Consider the following 18870-nt stretch of genomic DNA (forward strand, 5'->3'; position numbering starts at 1 on the left):
GAGTGCACGTCACCGAAAGCAACAGTTATGAGATACATTATTTTATTGATCATCAGCTAAAATTTCTGAATCAAAGCCCGCAATAAGAGAAAGCGGAAACAGCCCTGGTAAGATCATTTCGTTTCTTTACATTTAATGATGATTGTGCGTTAAGCGTCTGCGACTTACTTTCACTTTGATTTGCGATAGCACGTTGATGCTCAGCTTCTCATCTGCGGCGATACCGGGCAATACGTGTTGCAGTAGCGTCGTCATATCTGACTAAAACATGACATATAGCCTATAACACGCTCTCACATGTTTATTTTTTAATAAACCATATTCAACAACATATAAAAATGAAATAATCTTTAGAGTAAAGCCGCAGCCATCATTACCAAGCGCGAACCATTGACAGTGAATGAAACGAAGCGAACTTAGCCTACAGGCCGTAGTGTGACATACGTAAACCAATGGTGTAAACATAATCATAGATGACGCACCACGGGTTTTTATTTAAAAGAAAGAACGTAGCTTATGTTTGTATGTAGGTCTAGGCAATTTATATTCACAATACTTAATAACTAATATTATTTTATTGCATTTGTATTAGTTGTTTGAAGAGTTAAAAAAAATAATAATAATCGGTCGGTCTTAACCAAGCGGCAACCTCCCCGTCTCTCTCTTGAAACCAACACGGAAGTGAGTTAAACTGCAATTCATTAACTGGCCGCTTGGGCTGGCTGCAGAAGTGAGTCAAATCTGTATCTCCCCCATGTTAAAATTACCAATTTTACAGCAGAAAAAAACATGTTTACAGCCTGGATCTCTATGTGGCTTTGGTCTATACAGCTAATTTTGCCCTTCATAACAACTGTGAGGGGGGTGAATTTTTTTATAACTCATCCGTTTAGTTGATTAATATTTAAATTTAAGGGTGTGGCCACTTGAGTGACAGATGGATTGCCGCTGTCAATGCCAGCCGTTTGTCTGCTGTTACTACTAGCCGTCACTTCACCTCAGCAAGTGTTAGCTGCTGAACTTGCCTTCTCTGCAGTGTTTGTGCTTTTTTTCGGGATTATTTCATACAATTTAATACACCCATTACTTGGGTACAAAGCCCACGTCTTTGGATTCCGTCGTTGTCGTCGAGTATCGTTCGAGAGAACAACCAGCGCTGTATTTCAGTTGTTTTCCTCTGTGAACATGCACTAATGGATGTCTGACAATTTCGTTGCTTTTTGGAGTTTTCAAATTTAAAAACGTCAATAAAGGCTCGTTCGTTCTGCTCTCACGGAACAGATAGATTATAATACGCTTATGTACCGTCAGATGAAATCATGCAGGCGTCGGCGCTTTCTCCGTCCATGCTATAAATGCACATGAATGAGCGCGGATTTTCTAGCGCATTTACTTGCACTTCAAAGGCAATATATCTATGGTTTAACCCATTTGAGAGGCGGCCAAAATCAGAATTTAAAATGGACTGAATAAGTTCTCTACGAACTTGACGAGCGATGCCGCGCTGACGGACCATAAGAAAGAGTGACTGACATGTGCACATAAATCACTGTCACACACACACTCTCGAAGTAATATTAAGTTACTGCATAATACATTTTCAACTAGCAGAATAGTACAGAATCACAATACACAGTCTCACTTGTAGCCATGTCTTTTAACTATTATAATATTTCGAAGGGCAAAAATAGGAACTTTTAATTGGCTTTACATCATCAGCTAACTCGATCACGTCGAGCTAGGTGATTTCAGATAGCCAGGCTCATATCCATGGCCAGGTTCCTCAGCTCCACCAAAGCCCGTCACGCCCCGCCTGTTTGCCTATTTTCTGTTATCCGGGAGTGACGCAAGGCCAAGATGGCGACGGCCGGCTCCGCCTACTTTAGGCTTCAAAAATGCTCTTCAGAAACCTACGGGTGACATCACGGAGACTACGTCCATATTTTTTTACAGTCTATGGTCTTAACGCATTTTACAACCGGCAAGTTGGTCGGACTAAAAGGGGAAAAAAATAAATAATTGGGTCGGTACTAAATTGACAGGGTCGGTCGGGTTACGGCAAACAAGAATATTTTTAAGGATGGCCTTATCGAAACACAAAGCAGAGGAAAGATTACAAACACCCACAAAGAATTGAACAGCATTCTGTGGGACTTGCAGAAGACATAGGCTAATCTGAGAAAAAGGTTTTTATACAGTCGCATTACAGTTGCGAGAATGGGTGTGGTTAAATATATGGGCTGGTAACGCAAAAGTTGTAGGTCCAAATCCCAAAAAAGGGCGATCTATGTAAAAAAAAAAACTAACAAATAAAATGCCCAACAACACTGTACTACAAATATTATTTTAATATAATAATAATAATAATAATGAATTATTATTATTATTATTATTATTATTATTATTATAAGAAACAACAAAAATGATCAGCAACAATTAATTCATTTTATTATTTTTATTATTTTATTATAAGCAAAAAAAAATGTATTATCAGAAACATCAAAAATGTTTATTACAAATTATTATTATCAGCAGCATTATTATTGATGTTATCAGCAACAACAAAAATTTTTTTTTTATTATTGACAACTGTTACTTGTTAGTAGTACTTATTCGCTACTTAGTCTTTATATACTAATACTTTATTTTTATATTAGTAATACACATGTTGTAGATTTTTTTAAAATAAAAAAAATGTGAGATTTTAAAATGCACCCTAAGGGGACCGCAAACTAATTTTGGGAGGATAACTTTGTACTCACTATGCTGTTGAGGTCTGACTCATAACTGCTGCAACGGTGTATATGTGTGTTGTGTCCCAGTGGCTCCATGCCCTCCTCATCCCACATGTATGTTCCTCCAGAGCTGTTAGAGGGGGAGAGCTCCGAAGAGGAGGCCGCATGACGATCCACATCAGGGGACATGAGCGGCGGCAGGCGCCCACGGAGCACACCACCCCTTAAATCTGCCTTTCCACCTGAGAGCAGACATGATATCATATAACAGCATAAACCGTGCATGCTTGCCACAAATAGAAAAATATTATCAGCTCTGTACTGTTTGTCACATAAATGCAAGAAAGGCAGGCACAACACTTAGCTATACTGTACCTTCCAGCCCAATCCCAGTCCAGTCCATGGTCTCATTCAAGAAGCTCTGCAGGCGTGTCTGGGTGGGTGTGGCTAAAGGAATTTTGTTATGCAGGATGCCATTCTGCGATTGGTCCCCTATGTTGTCAAAGTCATCTAGGAACTCCTCACTGATGTCATTCCTCTCAAGAGAAGATGCAGAGGAGAGAGACATGTCCTCCGTTCCATCCCCAGAGTAGCGGAGGTTCCCATCCAACCCCGGCTCTGTCACATGCTCCTCTGGGGACACCGTAGAAGCTGATGCCTTTTCACAGCCACAAAATGGGAAAATTCAGTCTTGTTTCAATGTTTGATTTCTCTGTGGTAGCTCCAGTAGAGCTACTAATAGCTATGCAAATATTATTAAAATTTGGAAAAGAAACATTAACTGAATACAAAACTATAAATTTCATATTTGGCATAATCATTTTAGACACAATAATAACTAATAAATCATTAGATAATAAAAAACATACATACATACATATATACATATACATATATACATATATACATATACATATACATATACATATACATATATACATATATACATATATATATATATATATATATATATATATATATATATATATAATAAAGATTATAATAATATATATTTTTAATTTGTTAATATTGTTGTACTATATTGCTAATTATATATTTTATTATATTGCTAATATTGCTATTATTTTTATGCACAGTTGGTCCCAAAATTAAATAACCGATAACACATTAAAAAAATTGTGAATCTCTGTAAAAAATATGGGTTAAAGTAAGACTAAATTCAAAGATTGAAAAGATTAGAAAAGATAGATTTGTTCACAATTTCAATCGACATTGTTAACTCTGATGTTACACAGTAGAAAACATCATAAAGGAACTATTTCTTGAACCATCCAAAAAAAAATATCAAGATGCAAGAAATTATGCATGTTAATATAAATGATAGAGTCAGACACTCACACTCTTTTTGGCACAGTGTTGCAGCTCTGGAGTGAGAGGCGGGGTTATAACATCACTCTCCACAGGGTACCTCCCAACCACTAGAGGGCACTGCGGTTTGGCAGCAATTGGTCGATTTAGCCTGCAGGCCTGTAACGAGTGCTTTGTCAGCCCAGAGTTAGGCAGAAGTGGCCTTTTTATGGAATTAGGAGGCGTCAAGCTCTCTAAAGAAGGAGTCCCAGTAGATAGTCTATCTGTTAACCCCTTTCCAAACCCCAAGCCCCCTAAACCGAGCACTAGCCGGCCCTTGCTGAGGCTCAGGGAAGATTTGAGTCCAAGTGTTCGCGGAGGACGCAGCTGGGTATTAGCTAGCGGTTTGGCTAGCTCCACAGCCTTGTTGAAAGAAAAGGATCGAGTCATGGGTGCGGACGTTGGTGAGGGCAGTTGCTTGAAGTGGGTGAAGCTCTGAGAACGCACCATGTGGTCAGGCACGGCAGACTGTCGTGAGAGGCTGTCGTTGGACTGGGACAAGCTGTCTCTAGAGGTGCTTCGAGTCGAGCTAGAGTTCGCTCTTGGTCGCTGGAGCCCCGAAGAGGCTGCTTGACCTGGTGAAGACCCCAGAGATGATGTCCCATTTTGAGTTGGCTTGGAGCTTGAGTTTTTTTGGGATATGTCCTGACTTTTGGAGGTGATCTGAGTGTTTTTGGGCGTTGGTGTAGGACTAGAGAAGGATTTAGGGGATTTGGCTACAGGTTTGGGGCTTCCGGTGGACAATGAGGCGGCAGACCTGCGCACTTTGGTTGCAGGAGTAGAAGGGCTTTTTAACTCCCTACTTCCTGAAGAATGCTGGGAGCCAACTTCTTTTTTCTCTTCTAATATACTGCCCGTGACTAGGATTGAAGGGTCCACTGACCCGTCACTGTCCTTCCTCCATTTCATGGAAAAGGAGGAGGCTCTGACCACTCCGTTTGGCCTAGCAGGGGGATTTTTGCTCTCTTGGGTGAGCGCAGTCTGGGTTGTACCATTGGGAAGGGGTGAGGGGGTACCATTGACAGGACGCGCACCAAATTTTGGCAGTCTGGAAACCATTGAGGACTTACTGCGGACCTTCTGTTCCATCAGCAAACAACAGAGTCATGGATAAACATGAAAGGAACACCTAAAGAGAAAAGAGAGGGACAAAGAAAAGAAAAAAATCAATTAACACAATAAATTAAATCCTTTCGTCCCGTGGTGTAACATGCTGTACAATACTTAAATCTTAAACTATTTCAAGCAGCATTTGACATTTATTTTAATAAGTATTATGCATCAAGATTTTATGTCCTCAATATTAATTAAACTGCATGGTTTATTTACTTTTTAACATTTGTGACACCACAGAATCATTTAAAATGAACTGGTCAAAGGGGAAAATGTATGAAGATAATATGATGCCATAAAGAATCGCATGCGAAGGGATAAGATTTGTGAAAGTGTACATAAGAAATTTGAAATATGAAAATGAAATCTGCGTGTGCAAGAGAAGATTTGTAAATGTGTAAATCGCCTTTCAAGTGTAAGAAAAATATATATGCAGCATTTTACTGTCATTCGTAAGTGTAATGCATGTATTATGAATCTGCAGCTTCATGCTTTCGCAAAATAAATAGGACCTGTATTCTTCTGACTTCCAGCATCAAGATTACAAACTAATCTGGCCTTCTGAGGAGGAGGATGATGATGATGAGCAGGATACATGCACTGAGTGAATATACAGAGATTTTCTTTCTTAACACACCAACTCGAAATTCAGTATTAACTCATATAGTCAGCCTAATGGTGCACAGCTTATTAGGCAATCATTATTTATTTATCTATTTAACATGTATGTGTGCATTTAAAGTACAATTTCGGCAACAAGAATGATGCTGAGCCAAATGAAGAAAAAGATGTGTTCTGGAGACAGGCGTTTATTGAACAAATCAGATAAAGAGTAAAACGAGAGTCAGCGAGAAGCTAATTTGATTGGCTACATGAAGAAGGTGGACCCGCCCTCCTCTTTGCCCTTGCAAAGCTCAATGTGTGAGAGAATCGTGCCAAAACTGTAAGTGCAAGTAAAAGAAAGATGCAACTGTAGAAATCGGGTTATTTCGGGAACGTTTTTGCCGCATTTACCCAACAAGTCATTCAGACATTTACAACAGGTTATTTTTTTACACAAAGGTTGATTTTACGTGATCAATCTGTTTTGCAGTTCCTGACTCTGTTGTTTTCAGTTGCAAATTACTGTTCACAGGCTTGCAGTGCTTTTGGCCGTGTTTGTGCGAGAAAAAAAAGTGCCAAAAGTGTAAGCGCGGAAAAATGGAAGTCAGAAGAATACAGGTCCTATTTATTTTGCATAAGCATGAAGCTGCAGTTTCACAATACATTCATTACACTTACGAATAACAGTTAAATGCAGCAACTATTTTTTTCTTACACTTGGAAGGCGATTTACACTTTTACAAATCTTCTCTTGCACACGTAAATTTTATTTACGCTTGCAATCTTGTGTACACTTTCACAAATCTTACCCTGCGCATGCGATTCTTTATGGCATCATATTACCTTCATAAAAATGTTTAACAAATCTATAAGAATTAGACCTAAGATTTAGAAAGATACAGAAACACATTATGTATCAACTTCCCTTATAACAATCAAAGTTTTTCTGCTTGAGACAAAACATTTTTTTTTTTTTTGGATAAAAATCACAAACATGAATGATAATGAGTAAATGTGACAATACCTAGAACTGGATTGAAAGCATTTTATTTGTAGAGAACAGAACAGACAAAAATAATGCAGTATATCAACAGAAGAAATCAGTTGCTCATATCTCGTAAATTATCATATTTATGTGGACGTCCAGCTTTGTCCATGATATTTTTTCTAGTCGAGCATCATAGTAGCTTAGTAATTCACTCAAAGAAAAGTCTGTCAAAATAGGGCCCAATGTTTAAATAAAGGAATTTTCCTTTCCTTTCCTGTATTTTGAATTACATATTGCATTTGGGCTTCTGTTTTAGGGTTAAAGGATTTCAAATGTACATAAAAAAAACACTTCCTGTTTTACAAAACTTAGGGCATGAAAATAGGTGGCAGGGTTTTTTTTAACTTTTGAATGGAATAACCCTCGTCTACAGTTTTTTGTGGTGATCTGGTTGGAAAGTTTCATGGCACGTGACAGCAGAGTACAGACTGACAAGCAGGGAACAAAATTAACCCTTATTAAGTGTCATATTGTTACTCGCAGTTGGCTGCTGACTTTAAGAACTGCAACAATGTATGGTTTAAATAAATTCAAATCAAAGACATAGCCTAAAAAATTATCTACTCAAAATGGATCACTTGTACATCATCTAAATGCTTTAATTAAAAATATATATATATATATTTATAGTGAAATACAATTTAATGACTAGTTTAAAAATAAAAAGTAAAAGTAAAACCTTTTTTTATTAAATATGGAACTGAAAGTGTACTTTTCAAGGTTGCAAGACCAGGAGAGGCAGCTGAGAGAGTAAAAAAGGAAAAAAGGCGGAGAGTTCATTTCGCCCTCTTCCATATTGATTTCTTTTTCAGTGAATTATGTCAAAGGCTCAAAGGAAACCAAAACAAGTAAATTCAAGAGTGTGTGAGAGAGAGGTTCTGGGCTAAAAGCCAAATCCTATAGCCAAATGAATAATGCCTCTAGTCTATAATGTCTAACTTCATTTTGTTCTAATTCAGTTTTATTCACAAAAATCAGCCTCGTTCATTCTTTCACAAAAGTACAAAGATGAAAGATAAGGTATTAAGTATAGATAAACAGTAATCCATACACAACAACATATTTTGGTCCATTAAAGCACCAGTTTTGAGTATCTGTGGATCACATTTTTGGTTTACGAGTTTATGACAATATAATGGAAAGTGTGTGTTAAAGCAAGGGATGAAAAGCAAGGGATGAAAAGGGGGTGAATAGAGCGACCTTTATTCACACACTGACCCACATTCTGTGACGAGAGATTATACTAGCAGTCACACGACACAAATGAATGGACAGAGAGAGAGATTGCCATGCTTTATAATCCTCTTCATTCTGCCAAATCAGGTCAGCCAAAACACACCCTGCCAAAGCCTCTTTACCCAACACCACCACTGGTGACGACCATTATATTTCATGTTTTCAACAGTCAAAACACAAGCAGATTCTATCACCAGATCTTTCCTGTTCAGAAGTGAAATGCCATTCATCATGAAAAAAGTATGGTGTCCACTAAAATATTAAGCAGAACTGTTTTCAACATTGATCAGCAGATCAGAATATGGATGATTTCTGAAGGATCATGTGACACTGAAGACTGAAATAATAATGCTGAAAATGTTGCTGTCATCATAACAGGAATATTTTACATTTTAAAATATATTAAAATATTGTATTAAACTTATATTTGATTACAGTAATTTACTGTATTTAATTGAAAGGGACTTCAAAAAAACTCATATTGACCCAGTTTTTGAATGGCAGCCTGTCTGAATATTGTAGAATGTAAAAATATTGATATTTTTAGGCTAAAAATCAATGACTTAACTTCAATGTGTATAGTGTTATGTTTTTCTTAATATAATTTGCAATGCTTCTTGTTAGTACAGTCTAGTACTTTGTATCTGATTTTTAAAAATGTTCTTGTTTTAAAATGAATATTGCAATGTTGTGAATCATTTCAGAGATTTTGTTTTTAGGCTTTAAACTTTACTGAAAGATCTTTTTAAAAGTTACTGTACTGAATAAACTACTGCATAAATCTACATAAACATACAGCATCCATTTAGAGGGCAAAAGAGGGTAATAACTGAAGCCTGGGGTCAGATGATGTCATAGATGGGGTTACTATGGCAACACTTCAGACCATCTGTCAACTGGCTCCTTCCCACACAAAAATCACTCAACTAGAGCAAATAAGACAGTAAAACAATCCTTGAAAATGACAGTGAGGATACCTGCATCTCAAGACACACGCAAACCCACCCACGCACATATACACACCCACACCAGCAAACATCTTTCTGAGTCCAAAAGACATCCAGATGAGAATTATTATGGGTAACTAGAGCCAAGGAAACAAGGCGAGTCACTTCAGATCAAACAAAGTAGAATTTGATGAGATGTCTAAATGTGATTTTAAATGGACCTCAGGCCACAGCAGAACCCCTCTACCAGTGTCTTCAGATAAACTATTGCCTTTAATCACATTTCCACCACCAATTCCAACAAAACAAGAGGGTATTGTTTGTGTCTCTAACAGTCCAACCTTACACACTAAAAAATATCTTTCAAATTGTAAATAAAGATTACTGGAGAAAGATTGAACAAAAATATATACTAATTCCATCCTTATACTTAAAAAAAAACCTTTAATTCAATGTGTAATTTGCAGTTTCTTTTTAATTAATTGTGAAACTTATTTACAATTTCGGAGTATAAATTATTTCTACACTTGGGCAAAAGTTAAATGTTGAGAGCAGGGGGAAGAACAGAATTATACATTTTACCAAGCTGACCACTTTTCTGATATATCCCAGTCGGCTAGAGAGCTAACATAATGTGTGCACAACATGTGACGGACTGACATTAAAATCAATTAGACACAGATAATTATCTTTCTGTCTGACTGCAGCTCTGTACTGAATCCTCTTGCCCTTACTGACGGGTCGGTTATGCAAAAAGTCCTCCAGAGCACATTGTATGAGATAAGCTGGTGTTTGAGTCTGGCACTAGTTTGTTTCTATCTTCAGCTGAGCTGGCCTCAGGTGTACACAGGTTGGGATTTGTCATAGAGAGCAGCTTATTGAAATAAGGCAGATCTGCTTGAGGGCTGGATTAAATGCATTACAGTCCACCTTAACAGTCTTTGCGGTGTTTCCAAGTGCGCTCTCCATTTGACATTATTTCTCAACAGCATTACTTTCTATTGGGTAACTGTAACATCAAAGACTAAGGCCAATTTTCTCCTAAGCACCAAGCATTTATTCCAGACCAAGACATATTCAGGTCAGACACCTAGAAAAACGCACACAGATATATGTCTGGAGGAGAGCAGTGGGCACTCAGAGTCTGTTAATATTTGATTGATACAAAATGAAGGCGCACATCCAAAACAGAATTGCAGTCAGGATCTTCATGCATATAACCACGTCTTGCATTTTGAAAAGGGATTTCTCAAATTTTGGCAGGCATGTGTTTATTGTTCAAGCCACAGTGATCTACAAAAAAAGATTGTTTTATTTCAAAGTTGGCACTAGTAAAACGGAAGCTTGTTTCTCATTTATATGGCACTAAGGAACTAAACTAATTAAGAAAACCACCATCCGCCACACACTCACAAAACAAATGTACCGTAAATACGAAATATATTTCTACCACATCAAACAGGGTCTGCCAACATTAGACAAAATGAAAACAAAATTGGACTGTTTTGTGACTTCAAGTCCATGTCTGTTAGCTTTGAGGGTAAAGTTAATGTACTCCTAAAAGTTGGCAAAATAAATGTTATATTCTTTAATATTTATATATTTTATTTAAGCTTTACACTGAAAAAAAAAAATTCATTGAATAAAAAAATAATTATTTATATTTTTATATATATATATATATATATATATATATATATATATATATATATATATATATATATATATATATATATATATATACACACAGACCCTTTCCAAAAAATTAGAACATCATGGAAAAGTTTATTTATTTCCATAATTCCATTCAAAACGTTACAACTTCCATAGATTATAGATTCAGGGCCCACAACTTAAACGATTTCAAGTATTTAGTTGTTTATTTGTACATAATTTGGGCTTCCAGCTCATAAAACCCACGAAAACAGGATTTCAAAAAATTTGAATATTACATGAAATCACACAGTATCAAAGTAAAGTCAGCATCTCCATAAAGCTTGTCTGCTGAAGGAAGCATGAAGCGCTCTGAAAATGTCCTGGTAGACGGCTGCGTTGAGTGGACAGCACAGTGGACCAACACCAGCCGATGACATGGCTCCCCAAACCAACACAGACTGTGGAAACTTCACACTGGACTTCAAGCATCTTGGATTGTGTGCCTCTCTATTCTTCCTCCAGACTCTGGGACCTTGGTTTCCAAATGAGATGCAAAATTTGCTCTCATCAGAAAAGAGGACTTTGGTCCACTGTGCTTTATTAAATCCAGAGTCAACGCAGCCGTCTACCAGGACATTTTCAGAGCACTTCATGCTTCCTTCATTTTCCAGCAGGATTTGCACCTGCCCACACTGCCAAAATAACCAAAACCTGGTTCAATGACCATGGTATCACTGTGTAATTACTGTGTGATTTCATGTAATATTCTAATTTTTTGAAATCCTGTTTTCGTGGGTTTTATGAGCTGGTATCCCAAATTATGTACAAATAAACAAATAAATACTTGAAATCGTTGTGGGCCCTGAATCTATAATCTATGGAAGTTTAACGTTTTGAATGGAATTATGGAAATAAATAAACTTTTCCATGATATTCTAATTTTTTGGAAAGGGTCTGTATATAAATTGAGTTCATTAATTGATTCTATTCATTGTAGGCAATAGATTCAGGAATTTATCCAGACCAAATCAGAGTTTGCTAAAGCAACTTATAGATGCATATGGCTTTTGGTTAACATTATTCCTAAGTAACATTAACAGAAAAAGAAAGTTGTTTCAAAAGAAAAGCTACTATTTGATTAAAGATTAGGAAGACCAACAATTTTTTTCTTTGTGACTTTATGACTGATAAATCAATCACAATAAGACCAGGATAGTTTAATTAAGTGCAAAAGGGGTTAATCATAGTTTAATTAAGTGCAAAAGGGGTTAATCTTTGAAAAGTCTGCTGACTGCCCTGAATTACATGTAAAATGGTCTCCATACAGTAAAGATTTTATTTAGCACTCCAAAGATTTGGTCTTGGGCCTCGCATCTGCTAGTTTAACGTGAGCTAGCAACTCTTTAGCCAGACTCTCTTGTTAAAGAACGTAGTGATGCTAGTTACAGTAGCCTTCGGCAATGTTCTTCATTTAAAATCAATGTTGTTTTGCACAGGCAGCTAATGAGAAATCCAACAGACTACAGCTGCATGAAGCTTGGGGTTAGCAGCGCTAACACTCCACATATAGAAAACTGATTGACAGCGATCAGAAGCCTGATTGTACATAAAAGTACACAGAGCTCATTCTCACCAATATATTGGCCAGGGCAAATTCTTATTAATCTTGAGAAATTGCTTTAATGAAGATGGATTTTGAAGGTATATTGGAAAATATGCAAGTCTGAGTTTTCCAAAACATATGGCTCCTCAAATCATTAAACCTCAAATAACCTTCATACAACAAGATTTCCACCCTAAATCTGACATAGTATTAGTTCAGAAATAAGCAGACAAAACTATACTCTAGTCTCAACCTTATTAAACACAACAAAGAAGAGGATCAGACAGCTGATCCTTAAAAGCAATCACAGTAACGTGAGCCATTACAATGAGCACATTGTAATTAACAGTGATTACTAGAGGAAAAAAAACTTTCAGCAGCAAAACCTTATCCTGCTTAAAGTAATTTGATCAGCAAGAACCTACAACATTTATACTGCACTTTAATGCACACAGAAAATACTAGGAGGAGCATAAGAGAGACAAAAGAGACTAAATACAAGACTTTGTGAAAACTGATCGAAAACCTCTCATGGAACAATTCTGAACTGAACCTCCTTTTCTTGTTTCTCAATCTCATCTTTCAGCCTAACAAACCTAATCCACTTACGATAATGCCAAATGTCCTTTCCGTTATTGCAAGCAACAAAATAAAGAGTTTTCAGTCAGATAACTTGGCAGGTCTCTTTTTCTTTCCAAGCCATTCATCATTCAGAGGATGTTCTGCGTTTTATTCCCCATGACCTGGTCCATAAGGACAATGAGCTGCTTAAAAAGACACACATAAAGACAGAGAGATGCATTATTCACGGCGGCCATGTTCAATGACTCAGCTCTGCACAAAAACAACTATACTATAATTCATACAAAATATTTTTTAGTTTTAGTGTTTTAGTGACAACTTATGGCTGTGCGATCAAACTTAATGTGACAGAGGACAATATTCAACAAAGAATAATTTAAGATTTTAAGATTATGATAAACTAAATCATGTCAGATGGTGTCTAGGTTCAGTAAGTAAACAATATTGTTTCAAACCATAGTAATTTCTCTTTTGTGAAGTTCTGTGAAGGTCTTTCAGTTTGTTTTGTGTGGAAACATCAGACGGGCCAAACCTAATATGCAAACAAGTCCATTTGAATTTCAGTCAGGGTGAACATGACATCACCGTCGACTAAACAAAAGAACAGATGCTGCGCTGCCGCTGATGTAGTTATTGTATAACAGAGAGCCCAAATAAACATAACTACTCATCCACAGCTTAAAAAAACACACATCCACACAGTCACGTAAAGCTGCTGTGATTAGCCGCTATCCTGCTAACACTCACTTTGACACTAAGCATCTTTCTCCAAATCTGTAGAGAGCTTTCTGTCACTTTCTCTGTCTCAACACATACAAAGTTCTAATACTTAGATTGTGATAGTAATGGGAGGGGAGGGGGGGGGGGGGGGGGGGGGGGGGGGGAATGAAAGCTGTTCAGAGCTACTGTGACTTCCTGTCTGTTGCCTTTGGCTCCATCATAGATTAAATTTTAATGACTCTCCAACCATGATGTCATACAAGCAAATATAGCAAATACTGAGGACATCCAAACAAGCTGAATAATCACAGGCTCATTTATTTTTGAACAGGAACTCTATAATGAGTCATGCAACTTGATGTCAACAGACACTGAAGTTCTCCGTTATCAGATTATTATATTGTGAGTGATTATTATACTCACAAACAGGGATCTGACCTTTCCAGGATCCAGGACACAGGACCATGAAATGATGATGTTTGTTCACAGATATAGGGCCAGATTTACTAACAGCTTGCGCAAGTGCAAACTCTCTTCTGGTATTAAAAAACAACTGTCAGGATTTACTAAAGACATGCAGTGAAAAATTAGCGCTGCAAAAGTGTGGAGAGGGTTCTGCAGCTGACCTTATTGCATATGCATTTGTAGGAATTTCCCTTTCAGACCCAACATTTATGGGAAGAGAGAATTGAAATAAATCATGGAAGGTGATTTACAAAAGTCTGCGCTAGTCAATTTATTGGTATTTGCGCCATTATTTATCACCCAAAAAAAGCATGTGATGCTAATTTACGCTGCTCTTGGTAGATTGCATTGGTCTTTATAGAAATCCAGCTGCGTCTGTGTTCTTTAATTTGTGCATCATCAATAGATCACGCGCAGAACTTTTCACTCCCATCTGTGCTTTTTTGTAATTGCGCTCTCATGCTAATTTGCCCTGTTTAGTAAATCTGGCCCATAGTCTTATTCATACAGAGATATGTGTTTACATAGATGAACACTGCCACAAAAAGGTATATGCAAATGAAACACAAAAATATGTACAGTATGGGGGGCAGTAAGACACAAAATAAACTTGAGGATGGGCTGACCCTTCACAGACACCCAAAACTATCAAAAAGTGAAAAATATGAATGAGCTTCATAGGAAGGCCAGACACATACACAGACTACACAGAAGAACGCTGATATTGATAAGAGTGTCTACAATGTAATGCGAGCAAAATAGACTATGGGTGGCAAAACTGCTGTCATAACAGCCACCAATGAACAACTGTACTAAACATACACGATCGTTCAAAGGCTTGGGGTCAGAACTTTTTTTTCTTTTTTTTTATGTTTTTTGAAAGAATTATTATTTTTTTTAAATCAGCAAAAACAGTAATACTGTGAAACATAAAAAAAATTAACACCAGTTTTCTGTTGAATAGATTTCAAAAATGTACTTTATTCCTGTGATGGCAAAGCTGAATTTTTGACAGCAATTTCTCTTCATGATCCTTCAGAAATCCTAATCTAATATAATAGGCTAATCTAATATGCTCATTTGGTGTTTAAGAAACATTTCTTATTATATGTAATATATTTTAGTGGAAACTTTTTAGGGTTCTTTTATGGATAACAAGTTAAAAAGAATAGCATTTATTTTAAAAAGATATACTTTTGTAATATTAGAAATGTCTTTTTATCAATTTAATGCATCCTTGCTGAATAAAAGTATTACTTGTATCAGGGTTATAAAAAAAAAATACATTATCCAAATATATTTTAAATCATATTTTTATATACACAGGTATACAGTATATACACAGGTATACACATACATGCATGCATGCACCATTGTGTTAAAGATTGTCTTAATTTACTGTACTGGTCAATATTTGGCACTTAATTGTTATAATGTAATATAACAATATCATTTATAATATGATATAATTAAATTGTTAAATAATTTCCCTATTTTAAATTTAGACTTCCTTTGCTCTCATCTGACACTCACTAAAGTTAATCTTTAAAAACACTAATTTCTGAATAACAGCATTAAATAGATCTTTAGCCAATCTCAAAATGAATATCCATTTTTCATATGTACATTATAATGCTGTGATGCCCAAATTCACTTTTAATCGATGTCTTATTTCAAATAACTGGTTCTAGTTTTAGCGTTTTATTTTTTGCTTATTTTGACAAAATAAAATAGAATTTTAATATCAGCCATCTATGAGTTATAAGCCATAACATGAAAATAATTATCGGCTTATCGGGTCTGAATATTACTATCCCATATCAATGATGTAAGTGTACAGTAATACAAGTAGAACACAACACAACTAAAGTTACCATGCAGAACAGCTGTCTGGCACTGAGGACAGACATTTAGCTGCCTGGATTTAAATTACACTACATTACACTGACTGTAATGCAATATGGGAATCTAGCTCATGGAACGGAGCTCAGGCCTCAGGATGATCACCTAACAGCCATTGCTGTTAATACACACCCCTCAGAGATATCTGAAGCTTGGACAGTCACGTGGACAAAGCAGCTATGAGAAGAATTTTATCAGGTACTACTTGGTGTTCAGCTGGTGAACAAACACACACACACACACACAAACACACGACTGACAGCTGCTGGAACATTCAACACCACACATGCAAACTAGAGCAATAAACAAAAGATCCTTGCACCTGTCAAGGACACACACATAGCCTGTCAACACAAGTGCCAAGTGAAGAGTTTTAATATTGAGAGGGGGCGTTGATGCTTTGGCTTAACACCGGCTCGTCTGCATCTCTGAGAGTTCATGGCCATTACCATCAGCACAGTCTGACAGCTATGCAATCTTTATACACAGAAAGAATGACAAGTGGGCGGTGTGTCCCCACCTGGTGCCAAATGACAAGATGACAGATAAATGTTTTGTACTAACATGATTCAGTTGATTCAGAAGTGCAAATTAAGCCATATTCACTGTATTGTTTCTAGATATACAGTAGTATGCTAGCATGCATTGAAATATACAGTAAAGCATTTTTAATAAAGGCTTATCCCAAGTCGACATCTAATAGGCATGTTTTAAGAAGGGTGATGTTACTTCTGAAAGCATTACTATAATCTCTGGTTATTTCCAGGGCTGGTTACTGAAAGACAAGATCATAGCTGAAGTCATTATGTCAGAGATCTGGTCTTTCTAGGCCTCCACACAGTACATTTTCCCATATCACATGGAACTAAAAATACATAGATGACAGGGTCACGTGTTCATTGACATCGATAAATGACACACTTCTAGAAAATGAAATCAAAACACACACGATTGTCTTTCAAGGAGTGAAAATACCCTTAAGCCCAGTCCTATTAAATTAACATGTGTTTGTGATGTACAGTATACTACATAACTCGATACATTTTTGAATTACATAAGTTGCTCTGAATACACATATTTGATATGGTTCAGTGAATATATGTGAAAATCTATTAGGTTACACTACCCTAAAGGCTGTGTTGTGTAAAGCATGTTATCTTTATTCTGTCTGCTGCTTGGATGGACTCTGCTGGAATGAGCAGTTACAGTCTGTGGGGCAAAGGTCATCTGTTCTCAAAATAGCAGTCCAGTTCAACATTAGCAAGAACAACGTCTGAACTGAGCTGAGTGAGCGTGGAAAACCATGCAAGCTGAGCTAGGCTTTTCAATCACATCAACTTAAGGGAACATTTGTGTGAGGGTTGGGAACCAAGAACTAGTTCTTATTCAGAACCAGTTCATATCTTAAACAATATCGGACTTTTATGACTTACAGTTCCATAAACATGCCTTCTTTCGCAGGTGTGGACACACAATAACTGACGATACTTTTTTGCTGATATTCACAATTTTTAACTTAATTGGCTTTTGTTCTTTAATGTTTGTTGCTGTTGTAGTATAATTACTTACTTGTAGTGCAGTTTGTTTCATTTTGCACATACACATCAAGCATGGCCTGATTCCAAACCAAATGCCTTAAGCTGAAAAAATGACTCATAAGGTTTATTAGTGACTTTTTAGTCACAATTGTGAGCAGTCACTGACTCAGTGTCATTTTGAATGAATGAATGAATTAATTATAATGAATAATACTTTTTTAATTTTAATAGTTATGTTATGGTGATATGTTATATTTACTGAGAGCAGTAAATGCAATATTTTTTCAAATATTTCTAACTCAAAATGAATCGTAAACGAATAGGAAGAATCAATTCCCTTACGGCTCCCTCCCATCATGTATGTGCGCACATATACATATTATATTCGAGATGTGACTCACCTGTTCGATGAAAATCATCCGCGTCTATCCATGATGTCAATGTCAATGCTCAAGAGTTCACGGTTAACTTCACAACTCATGCATTGGGTACTCAGCTGACATTGCATCATATTACACAATAAAACAGCAAAGTTATACTCCTGCAAAGCAAATATGTTACTAAAATAATCCAAAGAAATGAGAAAAAACTTCCCCTTAACCAGAGCGCTTATTCCAGACTATCGATTAAAAACGTTTAGGCTACTACAAACACAAATTAACGCGTTATAATCAGTCCGAAAACAAATACTCGTATTCCTATTTTAGGATCGATCCAGAAATATAAATAACGAAATATCAGTGATGCTGTACTGAAGTGAGACTCCCTCGTGATGTTTGCGATGTTTCGTCACTCATTCCAGCATCCTCTTCATCTGCACCTTGCGATTCACTTGAGCTTCCAAATAAACGCGTCGCGAACGATATCAAAGAACAGTGTGTTTATAACGCTAAAGAGAGCAAGATTCCTCTGCCTTGAGCTGATGTATTGAAAAAGCTTGCGCTCAGCAACAAACAACCCGTCAACCCAACCGAGGGCACCCATTAACCATACCCTGATGCGCGTCGGAAGTGTGACTCTGACTGACGTAATACGTGATTCACAGTGCACGAGCTTAGAGCTGCGCGAGCTGCGCGCTGGCTCTGTGGCCGGGAGCGCGCGCGAGTGTTGAATGGCGATGATGACGTGATTTGTATGGGAACCTTTTTGTATATACTAAATAAATACATGGAATTTTTATACACATTCTGCAGTTTATATTTATTTTAATTATCTTGTACGCAAATGTGTGTGGTATATTTGTTGGCTAGCCTATTACTAGTAGCCTAGGGTAAAATGTATGATCGATGGACCCACAACAATTTTGTAAAATGTATTTATTTGGATAAACATAGGCCTACATAATGTTACAGTT

The 18870-nt window shown here is 36.7% G+C and overlaps 1 protein-coding gene across 5 annotated transcripts in view; it reads right to left on the bottom strand.

Annotated features, from left to right (window-relative positions):
* Positions 1–18562, bottom strand: part of ccser2a (coiled-coil serine-rich protein 2a) — a 51589-nt gene extending 33027 nt beyond the window's left edge. For all 5 annotated transcript variants that reach the window (XM_084096547.1, XM_084096551.1, XM_084096549.1 and 2 more), the window contains exons 1-4: positions 17918–18562; positions 4095–5232; positions 3111–3393; positions 2763–2977 (exon numbers count right to left, since the gene is read on the bottom strand). In XM_084096547.1, coding sequence (XP_083952673.1) covers positions 2763–2977; positions 3111–3393; positions 4095–5192 — 1596 coding nt within the window. In that variant the 5' untranslated portion in view covers positions 5193–5232; positions 17918–18562. The remainder of the gene's footprint in view (positions 1–2762; positions 2978–3110; positions 3394–4094; positions 5233–17917) is intronic.
* Positions 18563–18870: the final 308 nt, after the last annotated feature.

Source organism: Abramis brama (assembly GCF_963993115.1).
Source record: "Abramis brama genome assembly, chromosome: 21".
Classification (NCBI taxonomy): Eukaryota; Metazoa; Chordata; class Actinopteri; order Cypriniformes; family Leuciscidae; genus Abramis; species Abramis brama.